Source organism: Liolophura sinensis, chromosome 11 (assembly GCF_032854445.1).
Source record: "Liolophura sinensis isolate JHLJ2023 chromosome 11, CUHK_Ljap_v2, whole genome shotgun sequence".
Lineage (NCBI taxonomy): Eukaryota > Metazoa > Mollusca > Polyplacophora > Chitonida > Chitonidae > Liolophura > Liolophura sinensis.
In genome coordinates this window covers 32,616,889-32,640,663 of record NC_088305.1, presented here as the reverse complement: position 1 = coordinate 32,640,663, position 23,775 = coordinate 32,616,889, and the positions used below count along the sequence as shown (strand labels likewise).

The 23,775-nt window shown below is 40.0% G+C and overlaps 1 protein-coding gene across 1 annotated transcript in view; it reads right to left on the bottom strand.

Moving 5' to 3' along the window:
• Positions 1-23,285, bottom strand: part of LOC135478327 (serine/threonine-protein phosphatase 6 regulatory ankyrin repeat subunit A-like) — a gene marked incomplete at its 3' end in the record, with an annotated part of 202,200 nt that extends 178,915 nt beyond the window's left edge. The window contains exons 1-8 of the mRNA XM_064758602.1: positions 23,160-23,285; positions 16,977-17,075; positions 14,908-15,006; positions 10,569-10,658; positions 3,677-3,775; positions 3,419-3,517; positions 3,161-3,259; positions 2,564-2,662 (exon numbers count right to left, since the gene is read on the bottom strand). Of these exons, the coding sequence (XP_064614672.1) occupies positions 2,564-2,662; positions 3,161-3,259; positions 3,419-3,517; positions 3,677-3,775; positions 10,569-10,658; positions 14,908-15,006; positions 16,977-17,075; positions 23,160-23,285 (810 nt within the window). The remainder of the gene's footprint in view (positions 1-2,563; positions 2,663-3,160; positions 3,260-3,418; positions 3,518-3,676; positions 3,776-10,568; positions 10,659-14,907; positions 15,007-16,976; positions 17,076-23,159) is intronic.
• Positions 23,286-23,775: the final 490 nt, after the last annotated feature.

The following is a 23,775-nucleotide window of genomic DNA, read 5'->3' as shown; positions in this document are numbered from 1 at the left end:
CTAAGAAAAAATGTGACTGACATTGTGGGTTGGAACACGTCCGAAATCATGAGAATAAAGCACAAACACACAGGTGGGTGGAGTTTTACCACCTTCACTTGTACGTCGGTCCGTGGTAACGTAAAAACCTAAACCTATGTTGCTGAAGAAGCTATGCATAAAAACAAATAAAGTGAAAACGGATTTCCTAAAATGTACAATTTAGATAACACACAAATTGTTGGGAGAATAATACCCTGTGTAACGGCGGTTACAGTGCAGTGGCTAACGTCGTACTTAACACTTTTTCAGTTATACGACGACGATGGAGTTCGTTGAGTGTATGTAATATGCCTCCTTGTTGCAGGACGGATTTCCACCGCTATTTTATCCAGTGCTCCTTCACCGAAGCGACTTACTGAAGGCAAGTAAACCGCCCAGCCCGAGCCATTATACTGATACGGGTCAAGTAGTCGTTGCATTATCCCCCTGATGTTAAACACCAAGCGAGGAAGCTAGAACTTCCTCTTGGGTGTGATCCAACACAGGATTGACCCTAGATCTACCGCTCCCGACGCGGACGCTCTACCAACTGTGCTATCGGGGCCGGTCCTTGATTTTGAAGAATATGCGCTAACCGGCGTCAAACAAACAATTCAGCATAATGTGACGAACCAATTCGGTAGATCGCTCCTGGATACGTGTTCGTTCTCATTCCGAATATGTTAGGTCATCTCTTCGGTGGTGATGAAGGAAAGGGAGTATTTACTTATATATGTCATAATGAGGCGACCGTTTTGAATTACTGCGTGGTTTCTGCTGGCATATACAACAGTTTGTCTGTGTGGTAGGTCAGAGGCACACCACCTTCCTCTTTTAATCTCTCTTCGATATCACTACTCCTCAACGTGCAATAAAATCACTGAGAAGATAAGATGGAACCATCTATTGGTACCTACCCCTAAGGATGAATTAGAATCAGAGCGCTTCAAATACAGTATAGTAAGTTTCACCCAAGTAATAACCGAGAATGTCAACCATAGCGTAAAATTATTTTCCAAGATTCTAATGTGCTGCAGACTGCATTCAAGTGAAAATTCGTGCGTCTCCCTGAAAATTCAGAAATAAGTCGTATGACCGGAAAGTTAAAATCACATCAACGGCAATCACTTCAGCAATCAGTAAATGACACACATTTTTGGTCTATACTCCGTCGTGTTCACTCCCCAAATCCTCGTAATCCCAATCCGAAACATGGACTGTTTAACTATTTTAAGGACCCGATTAACGTTAACGTGGGTAAAGATAACGCATTTGAGAAATATGAAGATTTAGATCAGTTTGAAAATAATGAAATCTTGAACAGCGCAATCTGTGAGGAAGAAAGTGCATTTACCTTAAATAAATGTGAAGTTGGTAATTCCCAAGGCCTGGACAGGCTCACTGGAGAAGTTTTTCATTGATTTCTTTATTTATTTATTTATATATTTATTTGATTGGTGTTTTACGCCATACTCAAGAATATTTTACTTATACGACGGCGGCCGGCATTATGGTGAGTGGAAGCCGGGCACAGCCCGTGGGAAACCCACGACCATCCGCAGGTTGGACAGTTTTTTCAAATCTCTTCTCCATTATGTGTGTCATATATGCTTAACCTGTACAACCATGTGTCTGATGCATTAGAGGTCCTAGAGGTTTGGAGTTTGGGTGCTATTGTTCCCTACTTGAAGGATAGCGGCTTGGAACGGACTTGATGGAAATAGTACTATCATATAAATATCTACTGTTCAAAAATACGGCCTCTACTAAGATACGGGTCCGCGTTATGAGGATTCCAAAGGTATGAGGTGCTAGAAAGGGTTCCATATTTATCATGTAAACATTTGTTACAACCGTCCAATCCATCTATATTCCCAAGGGAAGCGTAGCTGGGCTACATTTGTTAAAACATTGTCGTTCCGCCTTGTTTCAATATGTCTTTAAGAATGTAGCGATTTCAAAAGTTCTTACGTTTAAAAGTTCATTCACACAGCTTTACAAATACTGCACACATTGCTATAGATATATATACACTGCTGGTATATATAATAAAAACACATGCGCAAATGATCGAAGTGATCGAAAATGTTTGTTAAACTGTATTCAGACACATGGTCTTTCAGTCTGAGTAAACTGAATTTGAAAATACTTTCTTAAACATTGGTGAGTGTTCAGCGACGCAAAATTAATAATTCATCTTGTGACTTTTGACCCGCAACGTTTATCTGAGTTGACGGATAGCTTGCGAATACCTATTTTGATGCCTAGTTGAAATGTTTGGCTGCCTGCACGACAGAACCGCCCAAGTCCAAACTACTATGAGATAGAAACACACAAGTAAACTACTTAAATAAAAATAACCAACAAACGAGTAGTAAAACAAAAGAAAAAGGAAGATTTGAAAGAAGACATTGAGTGGTGGTGAAAGAACATGTCAATATCCAGCTACGATCACTGTATGTAACTGTGTAGTGTTTAGGTTATGAGGAGAAAAACACAACATGAATAGTGTTAAAATATTCCGTAGCCAAGAACCACGTACCTGATCCTGTAGGTTTACATCAGCGTTCTTCTCTACCAGTAGACGTAGAATACCCATGGTACCACGTGAGGTTGCCAGGTGTAAAGCTGTTTGTCTTTTCTGTGTAAACACAATGAGGAATCAGTAAAAAATGACATGAAAAACAGATATGACATGGTATATTCCATTAAAACACAGAACAAGTTTCACAATTTCATCGCCAGCATGATATTTATAAATTTTAGTAGTTTTGTGTCCATTCTACAGAAACATCAAGGCAAGTCCTGTCACCATCCTTAAATTGCCACCCTTAAATAATAGCTATTCAGAAAGTTTTGCGCAACAGCAGTCCGAAAGCCTATTTAAATAGCCTCTACTGATATGAACGGTGAAAGAATGTACTCGAAAACCCCAAACAGAGCCTAGTGTTGCGTTCACGTACCCTAAAACATATTGTATAAAAGCATTATGCATTTTGTCCTCCTGGTATTTTGATGTTTTTCTTACTTCTTTGGTATACTTTTCTGTTTCTATGGACCTTGGTGTCTGAAATAAAGGGCTATTATTATTATTATTATTATTGTTATTATATTTAAAATATCGAAGATAACTACTTACTGTATTCTGTGTGTTGATATTGGCGCCCTGCTCCACCAAAATACGAACAAAATCTTCGTTGCCATCTGAAACCGCCTGATGTAAAGGTGTCTCCCCATTCTGTTATGCATGATACAAAGGACTGGAATCAGTACACAGCAAATTAATGAAAAGGATCCTGCTAACCTTATTGATGTCATACTTAACAATTGATTCAGTGAGGTGTAAATGCCGTATAGGGTAAACCATGCCTGTTTCCACAATTATAAAACTACTTACTGTATTCTGTGTGTTGATATTGGCGCCCTGCTCCACCAAAATACGAACAAAATCTTCGTTGCCATCTGAAACCGCCTGATGTAAAGGTGTCTCCCCATTCTGTTATGCATGATACAAAGGACTGGAATCAGTACACAGCAAATTAATGAAAAGGATCCTGCTAACCTTATTGATGTCATACTTAACAATTGATTCAGTGAGGTGTAAATGCCGTATAGGGTAAACCATGCCTGTTTCCACAATTATAAAACTACTTACTGTATTCTGTGTGTTGATATTGGCGCCCTGCTCCACCAAAATACGAACAAAATCTTCGTTGCCATCTGAAACCGCCTGATGTAAAGGTGTCTCCCCATTCTGTTATGCATGATACAAAGGACTGGAATCAGTACACAGCAAATTAATGAAAAGGATCCTGCTAACCTTATTGATGTCATACTTAACAATTGATTCAGTGAGGTGTAAATGCCGTATAGGGTAAACCATGCCTGTTTCCACAATTATAAAACGCGCTGCCAATAGCTCAGTCTAAATTAATTTAAAGAATAACCGAAAATAACATCATGTCATCAAATAACCAGATAAAACCACGAATGTAATAGTAGTAATTCACTTCCCGCCTGATATCGGTAAAGATGCCATACTTCGATATCAATGGTTACTGGGGTGTCACCTGAGGTAGGTGTTAAAGTACAATCACCACGGTGACAATAATGGGATTATGTCAGTGATGGGTGCGGTATACACAATGGCTTTGCCGTTCCTCGACACGCGAAATTGGTCTTTTCGCACTTTTCCGTCTGCTTCAGGAAGCGGTCAAACGATCAGACCAAGATGACGTTCATTGCGATGAGCGCCCTTGTCCTTTAGTAAGACGACGTCTCCTTTGCACATATTGGGACTGCCAACTTTTGTCCTCGCTGAAAAGAGTTTAAATATTCACAACGCCATCTCTTCCACAATGTATCAGCTATTGTCTGAACTCGTTTCTACTGGGCCTTTAGTACTCTAGTCTCGTAGGGGTTCTATCACTGGGTTGCTTTTGTGTGTCAACAACTGGGCAGGGGATAAGATCATTGGAGATTCCGGATCTGTGTTGACTAGAACATTGGGACGAGCGTTTATTATGGCACTCACCTCTGCCAGAACTGTAGTTAGCGCTTCGTGGGTTAAGTGTCTGGTGGATATGTTGTCCATCAATATCGAGTCCAAAATCCTTCGGCTGACACCAACCATGCGTTCCCACACGCCTTTTACGTGGAAGGAACGTGGCGGGTTGAACACCCACGTTGTTCCCTTGTTATACAGAAAATTCCTCGTAGGTCCAGATCCCACATTCATGGTGTCTATCTTTAAGCTAACCGTTGCTCAAACGAAGTTACTTCCTCTATCGGACCCGAACTCAATGACGGCTCCTCGAATAAAGATGAATCCTCTGAGATCATTTATAAAACAGCGGCATATGTGTTTCAGGTTGCTTAACGTCCTGGTCAGTCTTTGACATGCAGAAAAGCGCTCAAAGCGACTTGATCCAAGTTCTGGAGGTGGAGATGCTGATGTTGATAAAGTAATTATTTGATCGTCCTGTTCGACCAAGGATGAAAAGTTTTTAGTTTCCTTGAAGCGTCTCACCAGACCTGTTAGCTATGTACCAATGGCTTTCACTGTAGGCTTTGTCACTCGAGTTGCTATATCAGCTGGATTGCCATCCGTTGGTACGAATGACCACTGTTCTGGATTAGTTGATTTTCTGATCCTGCTGACTCTGTCACATATACACAGAATGTACGAGTTTCGCTGGCGATGTATCCGAGAACAATCTTACTCTCCGTTTAGAATCTTACCTTGTTGGGTTGGATTTAATGTGCTCTGAAATGACTTCAGATATCTGGACAGCTAGGACGGCTGCACACAGTTCTAGACGTGGTATGTTCTGAGCGTAAAGTGGGGATACTCTTGCTTTGCCCAGAATAAATCTCCAAGTTTCTGCGTCAGTAGTCGTCTAGGCAAGGACCTTCTCTGAAGCGTCACAGGAGATTTGAATCTCATTCTCTGGTATGTCTGTTAGGGATGTCGTTGCGTAGGTCCTTGGTATGTTCAAATTCTCCACAGATCTGAGGGAATCCTTCCACTGCTCCCATTCTTCTTCAAGGTCAGGTGACAGAGGTTCCTTCCAATCCTTAGTGTGCGTAATGAGCTCTCGCACAAGCAACTTTTCTTGGAGAGAGACTGGCACGACAAACCCAAGTGTGAATATTTGAACTCTCTTCAGCGAAGAAAAAAGTGGAAAGTGGACAGTCCCAATATGTGCAAAGGAGACTATTGACTCACGACAGAATTCCTCTCCTAGTATACGGTTTATCACTTGACGAAACCTTGAAGGTGAAGGTATCCGAGTTGAGGTCCCACAACAATCCCATGCTTCGTTGCATGGGTAAATGATCTGATCCTAATCCAAAATCTCGAATTTTGGTTGTCCATGCGGTAGGATACTGATTTTGAGCACATTGACTTATAAAAATTAGGTCGGTGAATTCCGCGTAAACAAACCAGTTATCACTATTTGGTTTGGAGTACTGTCCCATTTAGTCAAAGTTGGAGGAGGAAATTCTGCGTTTTCGTCGACAGATTTGGCGACTAGACAGCTAGTTCATCTTCCCGAGGTCTTAATAACCCCTGTTCATGACGAAAGTGTGTACGGAAAGGTTGAGTGTGTATGTCCATTTGATCCAAAAGCTCGGCTTTGGCTAATGACACGTTGCTTTGGTCGTCTACCACCGCGTATGTACGAACTGCCATGATGGGTCGATTCTTATGGTACATAGTATTTACTTCTCCAATGTGAAAAAGGTAAAATATTCTGATCGTCTTTTAACAGGTGGCTAAGGCAGAAATGCAACTTTACGTGCAACATTAATATTGCTACAGTGTTTCTATGCATAGTAAATGAAGAAAACAATAATAAAACTATTTCCATTAGCAAAACATTGGATTTTTTGAATCAAAAAACTAAAGAAACCATTACATTTAGAAAATACATTGACTGAAATAGTCGAATACTTTAGAATGGAAGAGGATATTGCCAGATAACGGGGATGGAAAATGCATTCAGAGACGATGGAGTACAGAAGTCACAAGTAATTCAAGAAACAACCACATGTATAGCAATCGTGAGTGGAAATGGGAGGGAGGGATGAAACAATGGCTGTTGCATACGGAGGCTAGTTTTTTGATTGGTGACAAAAAAAAGAAAAAAAAACTTTCCCAGCTGATAATAGATATTGTTTATGTAAAATCAGCTGTGATAAGCTCAACAGTATCTCAACAGTAGCACATAAAACAAGACATATCATCAACGCGATAAAAATGGGAAAAGAAGCAAGCATTATTCAGTGCGAAATGCCACAGAAGTAATACAGGCCAATTTTAAACGATTTATCATGAAATTATGTCATATTTATACCACTCAGTGATAAAAAAAATTGACAGAAATAGGTTAAGAGGTGATGTGCTACATTGGGAACAACAAAGTCGATGGTTAGGGTAGACATATGTTGGTAAATTGTGTTTAAGGGATCCGACTACATCATATGATACTACATTTGAATGTAAGCCCAAACGGTATTAACAGCCCATCCAAGATATCTATTTCGAATATCAACAATTTATAAATTTACATAATACACGACATGGATACTGATTTAATTTATCCTCGCAAAACATCCTGTGAGTCTTCCTTATCATTCAGAACTGTTCACGGTTTCTTTTGGGATAAATTTATCCTACTTCACATACTTCCGGGGGTTGGGGAGGTGCCAGGTAGCCACCGTACAAACACCAACTGCAGCTTTTGTGTAGGCGGGTCGTGGATCCAGCTACCAACATGCCCAATGAACTTACATGCAATCCATGGGACCAGTGGTGTTTGGATCACTGACCTAACTACCTAAGGGGACATTGGGGCTAACCGGGAACGCCGAACGAATCCTCCGGACCTATAATCAATTTTAGCTGAAATAAGTGGATTTAGGTCAGAAAGGATCCATGATATGTCTGAGGTAAAATGTGATATACAAGCATTACATACGCGTTGAGCCAACTCATGAAGAGTTTAAATGATATGAAGGATAACCAAGAAATATTACGATTAGATGTAGATGCAATTATTTAAAAGTTAAATTCCTTTGCAGTTTATATCGGCGCTAATCAGGGAATTTCGATGGTGGACAAATGCAACAAGAATCTGAGAGACAGGAGGGCTACTGACAGAGGAAGGACGTTATCCCCACTATCTTGCAGAGACAGTCGATGATTCATTCAGTGGATGGTAACAGTTAATCTTCGAGACCCTCATTTCAGCCCTACCTGATAAGTCTTTGTCAGAACGTGATATTGTGCGTGCGCATAGGCTGAGTAAAGGTAAATCGGAGGGTAAACCAACACCTGAAAGTTCCTGCTGTGGGGTAACAGGATGGATACAAGGTAAGTAGAAATTCATGGACAAAGGTATAGGCGTGTCTAACGATCTGACATTGAGACAACGGAAAACTCTAAGTGATCTGTGGGCAGACGGTAAATCAGGATACTAGAAAAAGGCAAGCTGGTAATCGTAGATCTCGCTTCACATGGCCTGTTTACTACGCAACGATCTAGATCTAGGGTGAGAACATTGGCTATGAGACATGGCGTCGACGCAACTGGGGTCAACCACGTGGAGATGGGAGAAGGAATAGGACCCTGACCGTAGGACGAATTATAGTTCTTGTTCTGAGATATTAAAGGGTTGGATTCTAAGTTTAATGACACTGACTTTTTTAGCCTTCATGGGTTTGAAGTTTCTAGCCTTTGTCGCAACCTGGTGTAAACATTCCGAAGGCGTACTATCCGAATTTTTAACTATGTTGCGTTCTGTGTTTCGGCTGTGCAGTCTGACTGTGGCCGACCATCCGGAGAATATGGGCTAACCGGCGTCAAACGAACAACTAATCACAATGTGACGAGCAAGATCGCTGCTTGATACATGTGTGTGTATATGTTGCAATCGGTAAGTGACAAACATTTCTGGTCTATACTCCGTCGTATTCACTCCCCAAATCCTCGTAATCCCAATCCGAAACATGGACTGTTTAACTATTTTAAGGACCCGATTAACGTTAACGTGGGTAAAGATAACGCATTTGAGAAATATGAAAATTTAGATCAGTTTGAAAGTAATGAAATCTTGAACAGCGCAATCTGTAAGGAAGAAAGTGCATTTACCTTTAACGCTCGTCATTTTCGAACTGTATCTAATACCGCTTAACCTGAGGCTAGGGGCATGCTAGCCAAGTAGCCATGCTCTTTACATGTGCATGATGCCTTTATGAATAGTTGCATTTAAAGCGCGACTGAGATACTTGTTTAATTGTTATTTGACCTGGAACTCATTCGTGGACGAATTTGAACTGTGATATGGAATTCATGTCTGGAATCTCCACTGTCTGCCCAGCATGATTGAAAACTGCTGACCGCTTCTCTCTTGTGTGTTACCGGCTTTATTTCCTATTCGTATAATTTCTTACATACCTTTTACCTTTGTGTTAATCGTTGCTTTGGAAATGGGTCTTGCGATTATCGACTTGGAACGCCCTTCATGGACTACGAATGGTATATGAATGTCGGACATGAGCCTTATATTTACCTTATCTAAATGTGTTGCCCAGTTATGGACAAACACGCTTGATAAAATTTTTAAAATCTCTTCTCCATTATGTATGTCATATATGCGTAAGCTTTTCAACCAGGTGTCTGATGCAGGACAGTTCCCCTTAGGTTTGGAGTTTGGGTGCTATTGTTCCCTACTTAAAGGATGGCGGCAGGAGTGATCCTAGTAATTATAGAAGGATTTCGCTCTGAGGTGTATTAGGTAGATTTTATACAACAATTATAAACAGATTCAGCCAAATCAAAATAAGGTTTTGACAGAATATCAAGCAGCATTTTGTCTCAAGGGTGTTTGTAATGTTGTGAAAGCTTCTGTACGTTGATGGGCAGACTAAACGGATGTATTTGCGTGCCCAGTCGGTCTGTGTCAAGACTGCGTCTTAAGTCCGTTGTTATTTTTGTTATTTGTTAATCATTTAGGCATGTTCAGTAATGACGTATGTATGTTTGGTAAAGTTGAGATTCAACTATTTCCCGAGTTTACTCATATATTTGTATTGCTTTTTGCAGATGACATATTACTCCCAAGGGATTGCAACAAAAACTGGAAACAATGTTATTAGTTCAACGATTTAAATTTACTAATTCACCTTGTGCATGTTGATCCGCAACGTATATCTGAGTTGACGAATGGCTTGCGAATACCTATTTTGATGCCTAGTTGAAATGTTTGGCTGCCTGCACGACAGAACCGGCCAAGTCCAAACTACTGGGAGATAGAAACACACAAATGAACTGCTTCACTGAAAATAGCAAACAAACGACTAGTAAAAGAAAAAAAAGGAAAATTTGAAAAGAGACACTGAGTGGTGGTTAAAGTGTGTCAATACCCAGCTACAGTCACCGTAATTGTGTTATGTTTAGGTTATGAAGAAAACAAAACAGAACACAAATAGTGTTAAAACATTCCGTAGCCAAGAACCACGTTTATATCAGTGCTCTTCTCTACCAGTAGACGTATAAGACCCATGCTACCACGCGACGCTGCCTGGCGTAAAGCTGTTGTTTCTGTGTAAACACAATCAGAACTCAGTAAAAAAAATTACATGAAAATAAAAGATATGACATGGTATATTCCATTAAAACACAGAACAAGTTCCACAATCTTATCGCCTGCATGATATTTATGTATTTTAGTAGTTTTGTGTCCATTCTACAAAAACGTCCAGGCAAAGTGCTGTCACCGTCCTTAAATTGTCTCCATTAAATAATAAGTTTTCAGAAAGTTTTTCACAACACCAGTCCGTAAGTCTATTTAAATCCTCAACAGATATGAACGGTGAAAGTACGTACTCGACAAACCCAAACGACACGATCAAAGCCTAGTGTCGCGTTCACATACCATATATTTTGTACAACCATTGTGCATTTTGTACTCCTGATATTTGATATTTCTCTTCTTTTGTATATTTGTCTTTTCCTATGGACCTTAGTGTCTGAAATAAAGTGTGTTGACGTTGGCGCCCTGCTCCACCAAAATACGAACAAAGTCTTCGTTGCCATGTAAAGCCGCCTGATGTAAAGGTGTCTCCCCATTCTGTTATACATGATACAAAGGACTGGAATCAGTACACAGCAAATTAATGAAAAGGATCCTGCTAACCTTGTTGATGTCATACTCAACAGTTGATTCAGTGAGGTGTAAATGCTGTATAGGGCAAACCTTGCCTGTTTCCACAATTATAAAACGCGCTGCCAATAGCTCAGTCTAAATTAATTTAAAGCATAACCGAACATAACACCATGTCATTAAATGACAAGATAAAAGCACGAATGTAATAGTAGTAATTCACCAATGCATTGTCAAATCAAATTCCGATGTCTGTATTCAAGCAATCAGAATAATCGTTGTTATTAGAGTTATGCGAACAGGCAAAAGGCCAGTTTTGTGGAACTGAACAGAATCCTGAAGGAAATATAGGACTTCTTGAGAGAAATAATCTACAGGAGCAGCAGGTATATCAGTGTAAAGAATATTTTCTGCTGTCGTTTTAAAAGTATTGGAGATACAAGATTTTCAGTGAGCAATTTTGCACTGGATATGTCCTAAAAATCATATCTTTACAAAATTGGTGGGAAACAGAATCATGTGTATGCGAGCAAGGTAACAAAGAAACCACTGAACATTTATTTCTCCAATGTGAAGAAGTTAAAATATTCTGATCGTCTTTTAACAGGTGGCTAAGGCAGGAATGCTACTTCACGTGCAACATTAATATTGGTACAGTGTTTCTGAGCAAAGTAGATGAAGAAAACAATAATAAAACTACTTCCATTGGCAAAACAGTGGGTTTTTTATTTTAAAAAAACTAGAGACCATTATTTTTAGAAAATACATTGACGATGTTACGATTAGATGTACATGTAATTAGTGAAAAGCTAAATTCTCTTGCAGTTTGTATCGGCGCTAATCAGGGAATTTCTATTGTGGAACAAATGCAACAGGAGTCTGAGAGACTGGAGGGCTACTCACGGAGAGACAACGTTATCTTCCATAATATTGCTTCGACAATCGATTATTCATTCAGTGGATTGTAACAGTTAATCTTCAAGACGCTCATATCAGCCCTACCTAATAAGTCTTTGTCAGAACGTGATATTGTGCGTGCGCATATGTGGAGTAAAGGTATATCTGAGGATAAGCCAAGACCTATAATATGTACCTTCCGGCGACAAGATGGATACAGGGTAAGGAGAAATTCGCGGATAAAGATATAAGCGTGTCTAACGTTCTGACATTGACACAGAAAAACCCTGCGGGATCTGAGGGCAGGTGGTAAATCAGGATACTAGAGCAAGTTGGTAATCGTACATCGCCCTTCACATGGCCTGTTTAATACGCAACGATCTAGATCTAGGGTGAGAACATTGGCTGTGGGATATGGCGTCAGTTCATTTCTATGCTTTCAGCGTGACGTTATGCATAGCTGTTTATATGTACCTCTACGTGATGCACCTTTTTACTCTATTGGTAGCGGGCAGGGGAAAGACGGCGTTTTGGCACTGAAAAACTTAAGTTTGGAGACCTTGGCGATCTGTCAGTCTGATACGTTACTGATCCTTGGAGAGGACTTTAATGCTCCTACATCAAACCTCAGCCCTTTAACTGATCTAGATCGTTTCATCAACCCTGATTTTGAAGGATATGCGCTAACTGGTGTCAAACGCATCACAATGTGACGAACCAGTTTGGTTGATCCCTGTTGATATCTGTTTTGCTCTCAATCTGTATATGTTAAATAGCCTGTTCGGTAGTGATGAACGGAAGGGAGTGTTTGCTTATATATGTCATAATGAGGCAAGCGTTGCGGATTATTGCGTGTTTCTAGCGGCCTATACGACAGTTTATCTGCGTTCTCCATAGACGGTAGGTCAGGGGCACACCACCTTCCTCTTTTAATCTCTCCTCGATATCACTACTCCTCACCGTGCAATAAAGTCACTGAGAAAATAAGTTAGAACTATCTATTGGTACCTATTTTCAAGGATGAATTAGAATCAGAAAGCTGTAAACACAGTATAGTAACTGCCACTAACAGTAAGATAATAACCGAGAATGTCAACCATAGATTAAATTATTATCCAAGATTCAATTAAGTGCTGCAGATAGCTTTCAAAGGAAAACTGGATGGTCTCCCTCAAAATTCAGGAATAAGTGGCATAACCGAGAATGTAGGGCATTGAAAAGGGAATGTTGACGTACCTTACGGATACTTAGAAAGGATCGCTGCAACGGTCATCTCTCCGTATATACATCACATCGCAATAAGCGTAAATCCTGTATACGATCTAAGAAACACGTTTTCAAATCACGTCAACGGCAATCCCTTCAGCAATTAGTAAATGCCAAAAATTTTTGGTCCACACTCCGTTGTATTTGCTCCCCAAATCCTCGTAATCCCCCCATACCAAAACATGAACTGTTTAACTATTTTAAGGACCTGTTTAACGTTAACGTGTGCAAAGATAACGCATTAAATAAAGATTTAGATATGTTGGAAAATAATGAAATTTTAAATAGCGCAATCTGTGAGGAAGACACTGCATTTACCATAAATAAATAAAGTTAGTAAATCCCAAGACCTTGGCAGACTCACTGGAGAAGTTTTTTTTTTAAATCTCTTCTTCATTATGTATGCCATATATCCTTAAGCTGTTCAACCATCTATTTAACACAGGAGAGTTCCCAGAGGTTTGGAGTTTGGGTGCTATTGTTCCCCTACATGAAATATGGGGGGGGGGGGGGGGAGGACTGGCCATAGAAGTGATCCTAGTAACTATACAGGGGATTCGCTCTGAAGTGTATTAGATAAATTATTTACAACAATTATAAACCAGAGACTTAAGGACTGGTGACTTGTCATACGCAGTATTTTTTAAACTGTCTGATACCTAAATATTGCCTGAAACTGTCTTAGATGTGCTAAAGTCGAACGCATGAAGAAAGGCAGATTGCAAAACCCTACATGATATGTTATACGATATGTTGACGATCTCAGTCCGAGATGAGGTGGAGATGTGTTTAGGTGCTCCAGGTTAAACACTTTTCCAGTAGCAATTCGGTGTTTACATTCCCAAGATTTAATCATGTAGTTTGAAGTGCCACGGACCCAGCGGAAATCATGAGTACAAGGGTTGCCCAAATAAAAATGCCCTAAAGTGAGTAAAATTTAAACATTAGCATTTTACGGCTCAGCATCTTTGGGCTGCACAAAACTTCAGGAGAAAAAGTTTTCTCTCCTCACACTCAGAAGTGTGAGAGACCGTGTATGCGAATCCATTAATTCTTCCCAAGATTCTTAGTTTGATAAATCCATTTGGAAATACCTAGTAGAAAAAAGCCGATGAATACCTACCCATATACACCACCTGCCAATTAGTATCCTGAGAGAAATATGTAAAGAAATGCACATATAATCAAGCTGTGCATGAAGTGAATGTTCAGATGATTTTAAAAGTTTGTCTCGACTAATAATTGATGTTACCCCACATGCTCATATTCTGTTTCAGTATATCAATCAAAATAAAGTGACTGAGCATATTGCTGATTGCAGTCTTTGTGTGCAAGAACTTAAAGTTTTCCCCTTTAAATATTAATTCCAACCAGACAACATGTTTACCAAAAACTTTAGTTACCCAGAACAAGATTTTGTTTCCCGGATACGTCGTCATAAAAGAAGACAGGGTATGTGGAAGTAGAGATGGACTTGAAAAGTTTGTCAGGCATGGCCACTTATTTACTGAAGTGAAGTTACCGTCATTCACATGTGCTGAATGTCATTGTTTCCCGATAATCAGAGACAGTAATATGCCATGAATCCTGTTATTTGTAGTGGACAAAGATAGCAAATCGTGTGAAACACACTTTTCAAAAAATATTATCGGTGGTTTAATCGGAGGAGCTCGTCTTCTCTTGAATCAAAAATACAACATGGTACATTCCATAAAAAACAGAACACCTTCCACAACTTCACAACCTGCACGGTATTTATATATTATAGTATTTGTGTGGCAATTCCACAAAGAGATCAACACAAAGCAGCTTCCGTCACATGTTGTCACCAGCCTTAAACAGGTATATGGTCATTCTTAACTGATACGTATCCATACAGTCTTGCACCACACCAGCCGAAAACTCTTTCGAAAAATTTAAATCCTCTACAGATAGGCATAATGGTAGTAGGTATTCGACAAACCAAAACGGCCAGATCAGAGTCTAGAGCCGTGTTCAGGTACACTAAAATAAATCTGTAAACATTGCTGAAACATCAAAGATAATTACTTACTATATTCTGTATGTCGACGCTGGCGCCCTGCTCCACCAAAATACGAACAAAACGCTCTTTATCATGAAATACCGCCCGATGTAAAGGCGTCTCCCCATCCTGTGATACATGACATAAAGGATAGAAATAAGAGCACAGCAAATTAATGTAAAGTTTCCTGCTAGCCTTTTAGATGTCATACCTCATAATAAATTCAGCGAGGTCAAAGTGGCGTACAGGTCAAACCTCGCCTTTTCCCCAAGTATAAAACGTGCTACCTCTAGCTCATCTAAATTAATATAAAGCATAACTGAAAATAACACCATATCATCAGAGAGAAAATCATAGCAGCAAAATGGATGTGGCAGTAGTAATTTGCAGTCAAATCAAATTCCGATGCCAGTATTCAAATAATCAGATTGATCGATGTTATCAAAGTTATGCGGACCGACAAAAGGTCAGTTTTGTGCATCTGAGAAGAATTCTGGAGGAAATACAAGGTCCAGTTTCACCAGGTGTTGCACCACATTTTTTATTGTAGATTTATTTATGTACGTCACTATTACCGTACCATTGTGTTATATGTGCAATTATCGAGCATGTAAGACATTGTTGTGAAACTGGGCACAGAACTTATGAGGGTAATGTTCTACAGGACAAGTAACTATATCAAGGCGCATACCGCAGAAAAAAATGACTACCTATGTTCGTAATTTCATGGTAACCGAGAGCTATGTTGAAAAAAGCTTTTCCGGAGATTCTATTATACTTTGGATTTTCCTACAACATGCAACGCTGAACGTCAGCGGGTCAAAAAAAACAGAGACACAGGCTTCTATACATACTCGCGTCACAACACTCTACCCCGAACGACGTCATTTCAAAGCAGGGGATTATCACAGGTGATAAAAAACAAAAACAAAAAAAACAAAAAAAAACAAAAACACAGATGACAGCAAACTTTATTTTTAGGGAGTGAAGTTTAAAATTATTGATGTTTATTGGCCTGGAATAAATCTGGAAAAAAAATGATGACTTTGAATTTATTTTTTCTGGTGGTTGAGTTTTTACGTTATATAAAAAGACTGATTAAAATTGGAGAAAAATGTAAAGACAAACCGATTTGCTACCACTATTGTGTGTTTACTGTGTCTGCTTATTTACTGGCATGACTATATTGTCGTCTGTGTTAGAATTTAATTGACAAATGGTATGAGAGAAGCCCCATTGTTTGAAATGACGTCACACAAGGTCGAGTGATGTGGCGCGGGCCGACGTGAGTATCCTCCGAAGCGTGCGTATCTGATCTTTGACCTTCAGCGGTGAGTGAGAATATGAAAAAGCAAAGGGTAATAGAATTAATGATAAACAGTAACTTTTAGCTTGATTATCGAACACATCACCAAGACCTTTTCGGCAATTTGATAATTATCCTGCGTTTTCTCGGGCTAGTTCATGTATCTTACTTCTATAAACGGCTTAGATCATTACTGTTCGAAGTTTATTAGAAATCGTGATTCTTAAAATCATAAATTTTACTGCGACGGAGGGAGATTTTCCAAACGTAAAAACCGAGGATGGTTCAAGAAAAAGACATCTGGAAATCTGGAAGTAGTGTATGATTATGCAAAATGTAAAAGTAAAAGTTTCGATCTAGCCTAACCTTTATTAGTACAGGATTTTGGTTGAAATGGACATATATTCTCTTTACATTTTAGATTTTAGATTTCTCTAAAATCATACACCAGGTGCATTTTACTTTGTCTAATGGGAAATTTAACAGGAAAATAACAAGAAAATGTCTGCGATAAATTACACCAAAATACACTTTTCCGTAGAGGTTATTTAGTTTTGTCACAGGTAGATATTTCAGTGTGTTTCTTGTCCAAGTTCAAAATTCTTACCTGCAACAAACATCAGACAGTTGTACACAGAGAGCTTTTGGTGTATCTGAATTATCCGATAGGCTCCGCTTTAAAATCCGAATCATACCGGATTTATGTTGTAATTATATATATGGGATCAATAATTTGAATAAACAGTAGTGTTTGGAGCTGTAGTTCAGAAAATCTAATTACGAAGCTACCTACCCTGCCTTGTGCGTTGATATTGGCGCCCTGTTTCAGCAGAAAACGAACAACTTCCTCGACGTTGGATTGCATAGCCATGAGCAAAGGTGTATTCCCATTCTGTAGAATACATTGTAGTATAAAAGGTAAAGTCAGCGTAATCAGGCTAGAACGTTACAATAGTAACATTCCTCATTGTAATGACGTCATCGTGGGGTATTAGCGACATTAATTTGCTAAATACTTTTCTTGTTATTTTTGCTTAGCAGAGAAAGTGAGTAAAGAATGTGTTTTACCCAAAGTTAAAATGGCAAGCACGTAACACCCCTACGCCTGTAAGCGGTGTTACGGTTTGGGTTATCACCCGGAGTTTAACACGAAATTTGTGGATTCTCCCGTTCTAACTCTTTGTGGTTTTCAGGGTTTTATCTGTGGGGCCTTTGTGACAAATGAATTAAATTTATGTGGCGTGACGAGGTTGTCATTGCGGTGCCAAAGCTAAATGCACATTCTCGGAAATTTTTCAGTTGCTTTTCAATTTAAATTACCGCCGAAATACGGCTCTCAGTCAAACATTACACCTGCAAAACCAAAATATATATAAAAAAAGAATATTTTTGATGCTTACTTTGTATCCGTCACATTGACCCGTACCTTGAAATGCCATGTGTGTTTTTAAATTATTACAAATGGATTCTTTGGTAACATAACTGGATAGGCAATCGATCAATTTAATGTATGCTGATGTATTTATTTGTTATACAATTTTGCTATTTATTATATAGTTTATATTACATTATTATAATTAAAATTTGCCAATAAATGCAATGTCAAATGTTGTTCGAAGATTATGCGGAGGGGTTTTGCTTGTATACAAAGCTAGGCATTTTCAAAAGCGTAAATCACGTATGTTTCAATATATTTAAAACCTGACGTGCTCTCGGTGATATAGGTTCGTTGTTATAGGCTGTCCTGATTAAGAAAACTGTCCTATGGGTAAATGAGTCGCCTGCTTTATTTCGGGTACCGCTGAATGAAAATTCAACTTTCACTGGGTCAACAATCCAGCTCTAGCTGTTTCAACAATGCCGCCCTAAGTGCTTTAACACTCTTGCCATATCTGCTGCACATGTCGGGGAGTGTGAACTCTGGGAAAGTTCAACCATCAGTTTTAGAAATTTAATTCACTTCACGATAATCTGTACAGAGCCTCACACTACCATTTGGTTTTGGTATCAATACAAAAGGTGAACTCCAATCAGAACTAGAAAGTTGAATGTCATGCTTTAACATGCATTCAGTCTCATCTTTACAGAGTTTACTCTTCTCAGGATTCATACGGTATAGATTTTGTTTAATCGGTTTGGCGTCACCCACATCAACATCATGAACAGCAGCTGATGCCCTTCTAGGTACATCAGGAAACAAGTCTTGATATTTCAATATCAGATCTGTCATCTCAACCTGTTGTTTTGGGCCTAAGTGTGACAACTTTAACCCTAGACTCTAGAGAACCTCAGAGTTTGTCAACTTACATAGCATGATATCTGACCTAACAGTGGGTTCACTATCTTGACCTTCACGTTCACTTTTATCTTCCAACTCAGCTACATCAGAATCCTGATCATCAACAGCTGCCACAACCCTTATAGATCTATCATGATATGGTTTCAACATGCTGTTGTGACTCAGCGGTGTCGGCTATCTCCTATCTGGCGTCTGCACAACATAATCGAGGTCATTGACCTTGGAATGAATCTCATAAGGACCATAAAATATAGCCTGCAAAGGATTTTGTTTTATATGGAACACCACAAGAACCTTACCCCGTGGCTTAAACTTCCTAGCCCGAGCCTTATGATCATACCAAGTTTTCATCTTTCTTTGAGATGACTCAAGATTCGCCTCCGCTAATTCAAAAGCTCTTCTTTAAACCTGGACAAGTGGTTTAAGAGACTGATGTCTGATTTCGTATTCAACCACTTTTCACTGAACAATGACAAAGGACCTCGAACCTGATGACCGAAGACAAGCTCGAACGGACTAAATCCCGTAGACTCTTGAACTGCTTCTCTAGCAGCAAACAACACCAAATGAACACCTTCATCCCAGTCTTTTTCATTATCGACACCGTACGACCGTAACATGGTCTCCCTGACTCTCTGGGTGGTAAGCACACACCTGACATGAAATTACTACTCTGATCCAACTGAAGCTCTGTTGGCAGCCCAAACACTGTGAAGAACTTCGTGAGTGCCTTGTCGAGGGTAGTCGCGTTGATGTTTCTAAGAGGCACAGCATTAGTGGTAGCAGACCTGATGGTCAACAAGTACTGATTACATGACCTAGACTTGAGTAAAGGTCCCACACACTCAATGATGACCCTGTAGAAAGGCTCACCAATAGCTGGAATAGGCTGCAATAGTGCAACAGAAGGATCTAACTGGCTTTTACCAGCAACTTGACAGATATGACAAGTCCTGCAAAACTCATCCTTTCGAATGCCCGGCTCAGGATCTGGTGAATTGTTTTGTTAAGACCCAGATGACCTCCAAGTGGCAAACTATGTGCCATAGACAAAATCTCTCTTCTATAGATAGCAGAAATCACAACCTGGCTAAGGGCTACCCATCCTTCATTGGCAGGAACATCGGGGGACCTCCATTTCCTCATGAGAACCCCATGTTGGAAATAATAACCGACGGACACCTTGGGTATCTCATCAGCAGGGAGAGCTTTTCCTCTGAGATCAGACACAGTTGGGTCATTGACCTGTTCTTGGATCAAGTGTTGTCTAGACAGGCACATCATGACAAATAGGCGGATTTCCGCGGAACTCTAGTTTAACCTTGTTCTGAGAACTTCCTAGGTCCTGATCACATTTTCGTTTGATAAATGTATCTGGCAAAGACACAAGACTCTCTTTTGAGTAATTAGAACAGTCTCTGTGAGACAAAATGCTTCACTGCATATAGTCTCCTTCACCTTTAACCTTTTTAGCCATAGCTCTTGTGGATGCACAAGAAGGAAAGACGTCGGAATAAAGAGGAGCGCAGGATTACCTGACATTTAAAAAGAGGACAAAACCTTTCCTTCAGCTAAGTCGTTGCCCAGCAGTAAAGAAACACCTTTAACAGGAAGACTTGACCTAAGCCCCGCTCTGACCTGTCCCGTAACTGTGCCTGGCTTCAGAAACACAGAGTGTAGAGGTACAGAAAGAACTCTCCATTCAATACCCTGGACAAGATTAACATCACTAGTGGCCAACTCATCCCAAAATGGCTAAAAATAGTGACTGGGATGCCCCAGTATCACGTAGAATTTGAATGGGTACAGGAGAAGAACAATTTTCATTTAGAGAAACACATTCCTCTGACACAAAAACTCTTCCCTCAATCCATCAGACAACATTTTTCAAAATGTTGAAAGTATTTATCTACTTCAACTTCATCAAAAGGCGGGACTAATCTAACTTCCCTACTGACTATGAATCTAGAATCGGAGTTAGGATATTCCTTTCCCTAAATCCTATTTCTAATTTTTGTAAATCATGCTGTCCGCCTCTCTCTCTTTCCTGAGCTTTAATTCTCATTCGCTCTTGTCGTGATCTAAATTCTCTTTTTTCTCTCTGTCTTTCTTTCTCAACTGGTTCCTTTTGCGTTTCTCTTTCGTCTTTCTGCCTTCTATCTCAGCTTGCTGCTTTTGCATTTCTAACTCCATTAATTTGATTTTTACCTCTGTTTCGCACATAGTTTTTGGCGGAGAAGAATCTGGGAATTGGCCCCAGTCATCCCCACTAAACACATCCTCCTCAACACAACGTTCCTCCATTTTCTTAGCAATAATATCTGATCCATTATCGGGAGCACTACCACAATCCCACCGCGGCCATCATATCCGATCCGTTATCGGGAGGAGTTCCCTCATCCCACCGCTGCCACCACATCTGATCCATTATCGGGAGCACTACCACAATCCCACCGCGGCCACCATATCTGATCCGTTATCGGGAGGAGTTTCCCCATCCCACCGCTGCCACCATATCTGATCCATTATCGGGAGCACTACCACAATCCCACCGCGGCAACCATATCCGATCCGTTATCGGGAGGAGTTCCCTCATCCCACCGCTGCCACCATATCTGATCCATTATCGGGAGCACTACCACAATCCCACCGCGGCCACCATATCTGATCCGTTATAGGGAGGAGTTCCACCATCCCACTGCTGCCACAATATCTGACCCATTATCCGGAGGACTTTCGTGCAAGGACATGGGACCTTGTGGAAATGTGTTATAATTGTGCAAATGTGTTGTAATTGTAGAAATATATTATAGATGTACAGGGTTAATTTTGTTATAGTATTAACGAATTGTCATTGATTTAGACTGGCGTCATAATCATCTGTGCGCACTGTTGCCGGCTCGTAACATGGGATGTACAGGTTACATAATTATACAAATGTATAATTAGGCGGAGCGTATTATGTTATAGCGATTGTGTCCGTCTGCCCATCCCTCGGTATTCGTGTCCAGTCTATAACTCCAATAGTTTTCTGCGTAAAATTTTAATGTTTGGTGGATACATACATACACAGATGATGTGTCGCGGCTCCCATATGTCCAATTCCACAGTTGTCATGGTGACCAGATTGACATTTCCCTATGTATATTATATAAATAGGTATGATTTTTTGTCCGGGCTATAACTTTAACAGTTTTCCACACAGAGTTCTAATTTTGGGTGGATACATAGATACACAGATGACAATGTGTTGCGACTCAAATTTGTCCATTTCCGCAGTTACCATGGTAACTAGAGAGCCATTTCCTTTTATATACTATATAAATAGATTTGAACTCCAACTGTTTTCCGCATAAAGTTTGGATTTGAGGTGGACACCTTGTCTACATCCGATGAAGATTTCCCTCAGGCGTTATACTCACCACACTGCTGCTGGTGTTATTTTAAAAATTTCAAACAAATGCATTTGTTGGGGCGTATATTGTGTTCACCTGAACTCTTGTTTGATAAGGTTATGTAACGGGAACAGCTTTCCAGTGCTTATACTAGTGGGAATTTCCCTTTAGCTCAGTTGGTAGAGCGCTGGACTTCGGCTGCAGAGACACGAGTTTACATCCTTGTGTGATCCACGTAGTGAAATCCTTCAACCATTAGGGTTACATCGTTTGGCAGTTTAACGGATTTCCCCTTCTGGGCTACCGTCTAATCATATCAGTATTATAAGTCGCTCAGTCCTAACCTACATGTAGCATAGTAACGCCCTATCAATAAACAGTCATAATCCGATATTACCCTCGGTCTATCCTAGATGTCGCAATGACCTACATAGCATATGCACAGTTGTACATGCAAGTATGACACTCTTCAGCAATATATACACACAGCTATAGCGCTTGGCTGTGTGGATATTTACAGTTTGACATGCTCGGGTGATCATGAATGCTTAGGCAAGTTGCCTTAAGGCCATACCGCATGAGGAACACCTTGTGTCACTTTTGACTTTTTATCCGCCATGTTTGCTGTCTTCCCTCTGTCGGAAAATGTTATCTTCCTTGGCATTTGTTACAATACGTTAATAGATGCGTTTGCTCGCTCTTAGCTATGTCAAAGACCGCCTATCGTTAGTGAGCTAGTCAATCTATCAAAGAGTGGATCTATTAAAAAATGTACCTAAGACAACCATGTCATTGCACTAAGTTGTACGGAATGATTTCACCAGTTATTCCTTTCACCTGCTACCACTGCTGGGACTGTTCTGGGTTTATTCTCGTTTTTTATAGGACAGAGAAGATCTTGTGATGAGGGGCGCCGATGTTAACTCGCGCAGCAAATCAATGAACAAATGATTATGTTTTGTGGTTTATCCACATCGTACGGCACGTTTAAATCACGAAGCAGCACACTCAAAAGAACTTTACACTAGTACACTCAAAGATAAGGCCCCTAACCCATAAAACTGCACAGTGAAACAGTGTTAGTCTTGTGCAGCGCCGAAAGATCTTCACTCAAGTAATATGTTAGTCAGAGTACCGATTAACACAGGTAGAACTTCCCTCTTGTACTGTATTAGCCTGAATGTTATGTACATGGAATACCGACAGGACCCCGCCATAGTACTGTGCCAGGCGATGTTTGTCTTGCTCGCCTTTTGCTGGATATAACAAACAAAAAACTCACCCGGCTGCGCGAGTTAACATCGGCGCCCCTCATCACAAGATCTTTAAGCTTTTGAAGCTCCCCATTGTTAGCAGCCGTGATTAGAAATCCACAATTCCATCTACGTGTAGACCTAGCCGTCGCCATCTTAGTGGAATCTAATATAAAAAGCTGAATATAAAAATGAAAGTAGAGGGGAAACACCTCTCAAGCTATAAATAAACATGAACTCACATATATCATGGTTATATGGTTGTTCGACACGAGCACAACATTATATTGATGCATCGCGTGTGAGGGATGTCAAGTCTTCAATTTAGTACTTAACCCAAAAATAATTGTGTAACAGTACATTAAATATGAGTTATAAGTCAGCTGCTGTTATACCTTGACTGTAGACAACTGCCTTGGCTGCTGAAATTGGCTAAAAGTTAAATATAAACCGCGACAGGATAACTGTTGGTCACCCACTGACTGACCAAAAAGACTGGTCAGAATTATCTGGTCAAAAGAAAAAACCTGGTCACACAACCCCTAAACATAATTGTTTGGGTCACTTGTATCTGTCACAATTTTTTTTCCAACACAAAAGTATTTCTGCATGAGGATGTACTCATATATACCACACCGACCAAGT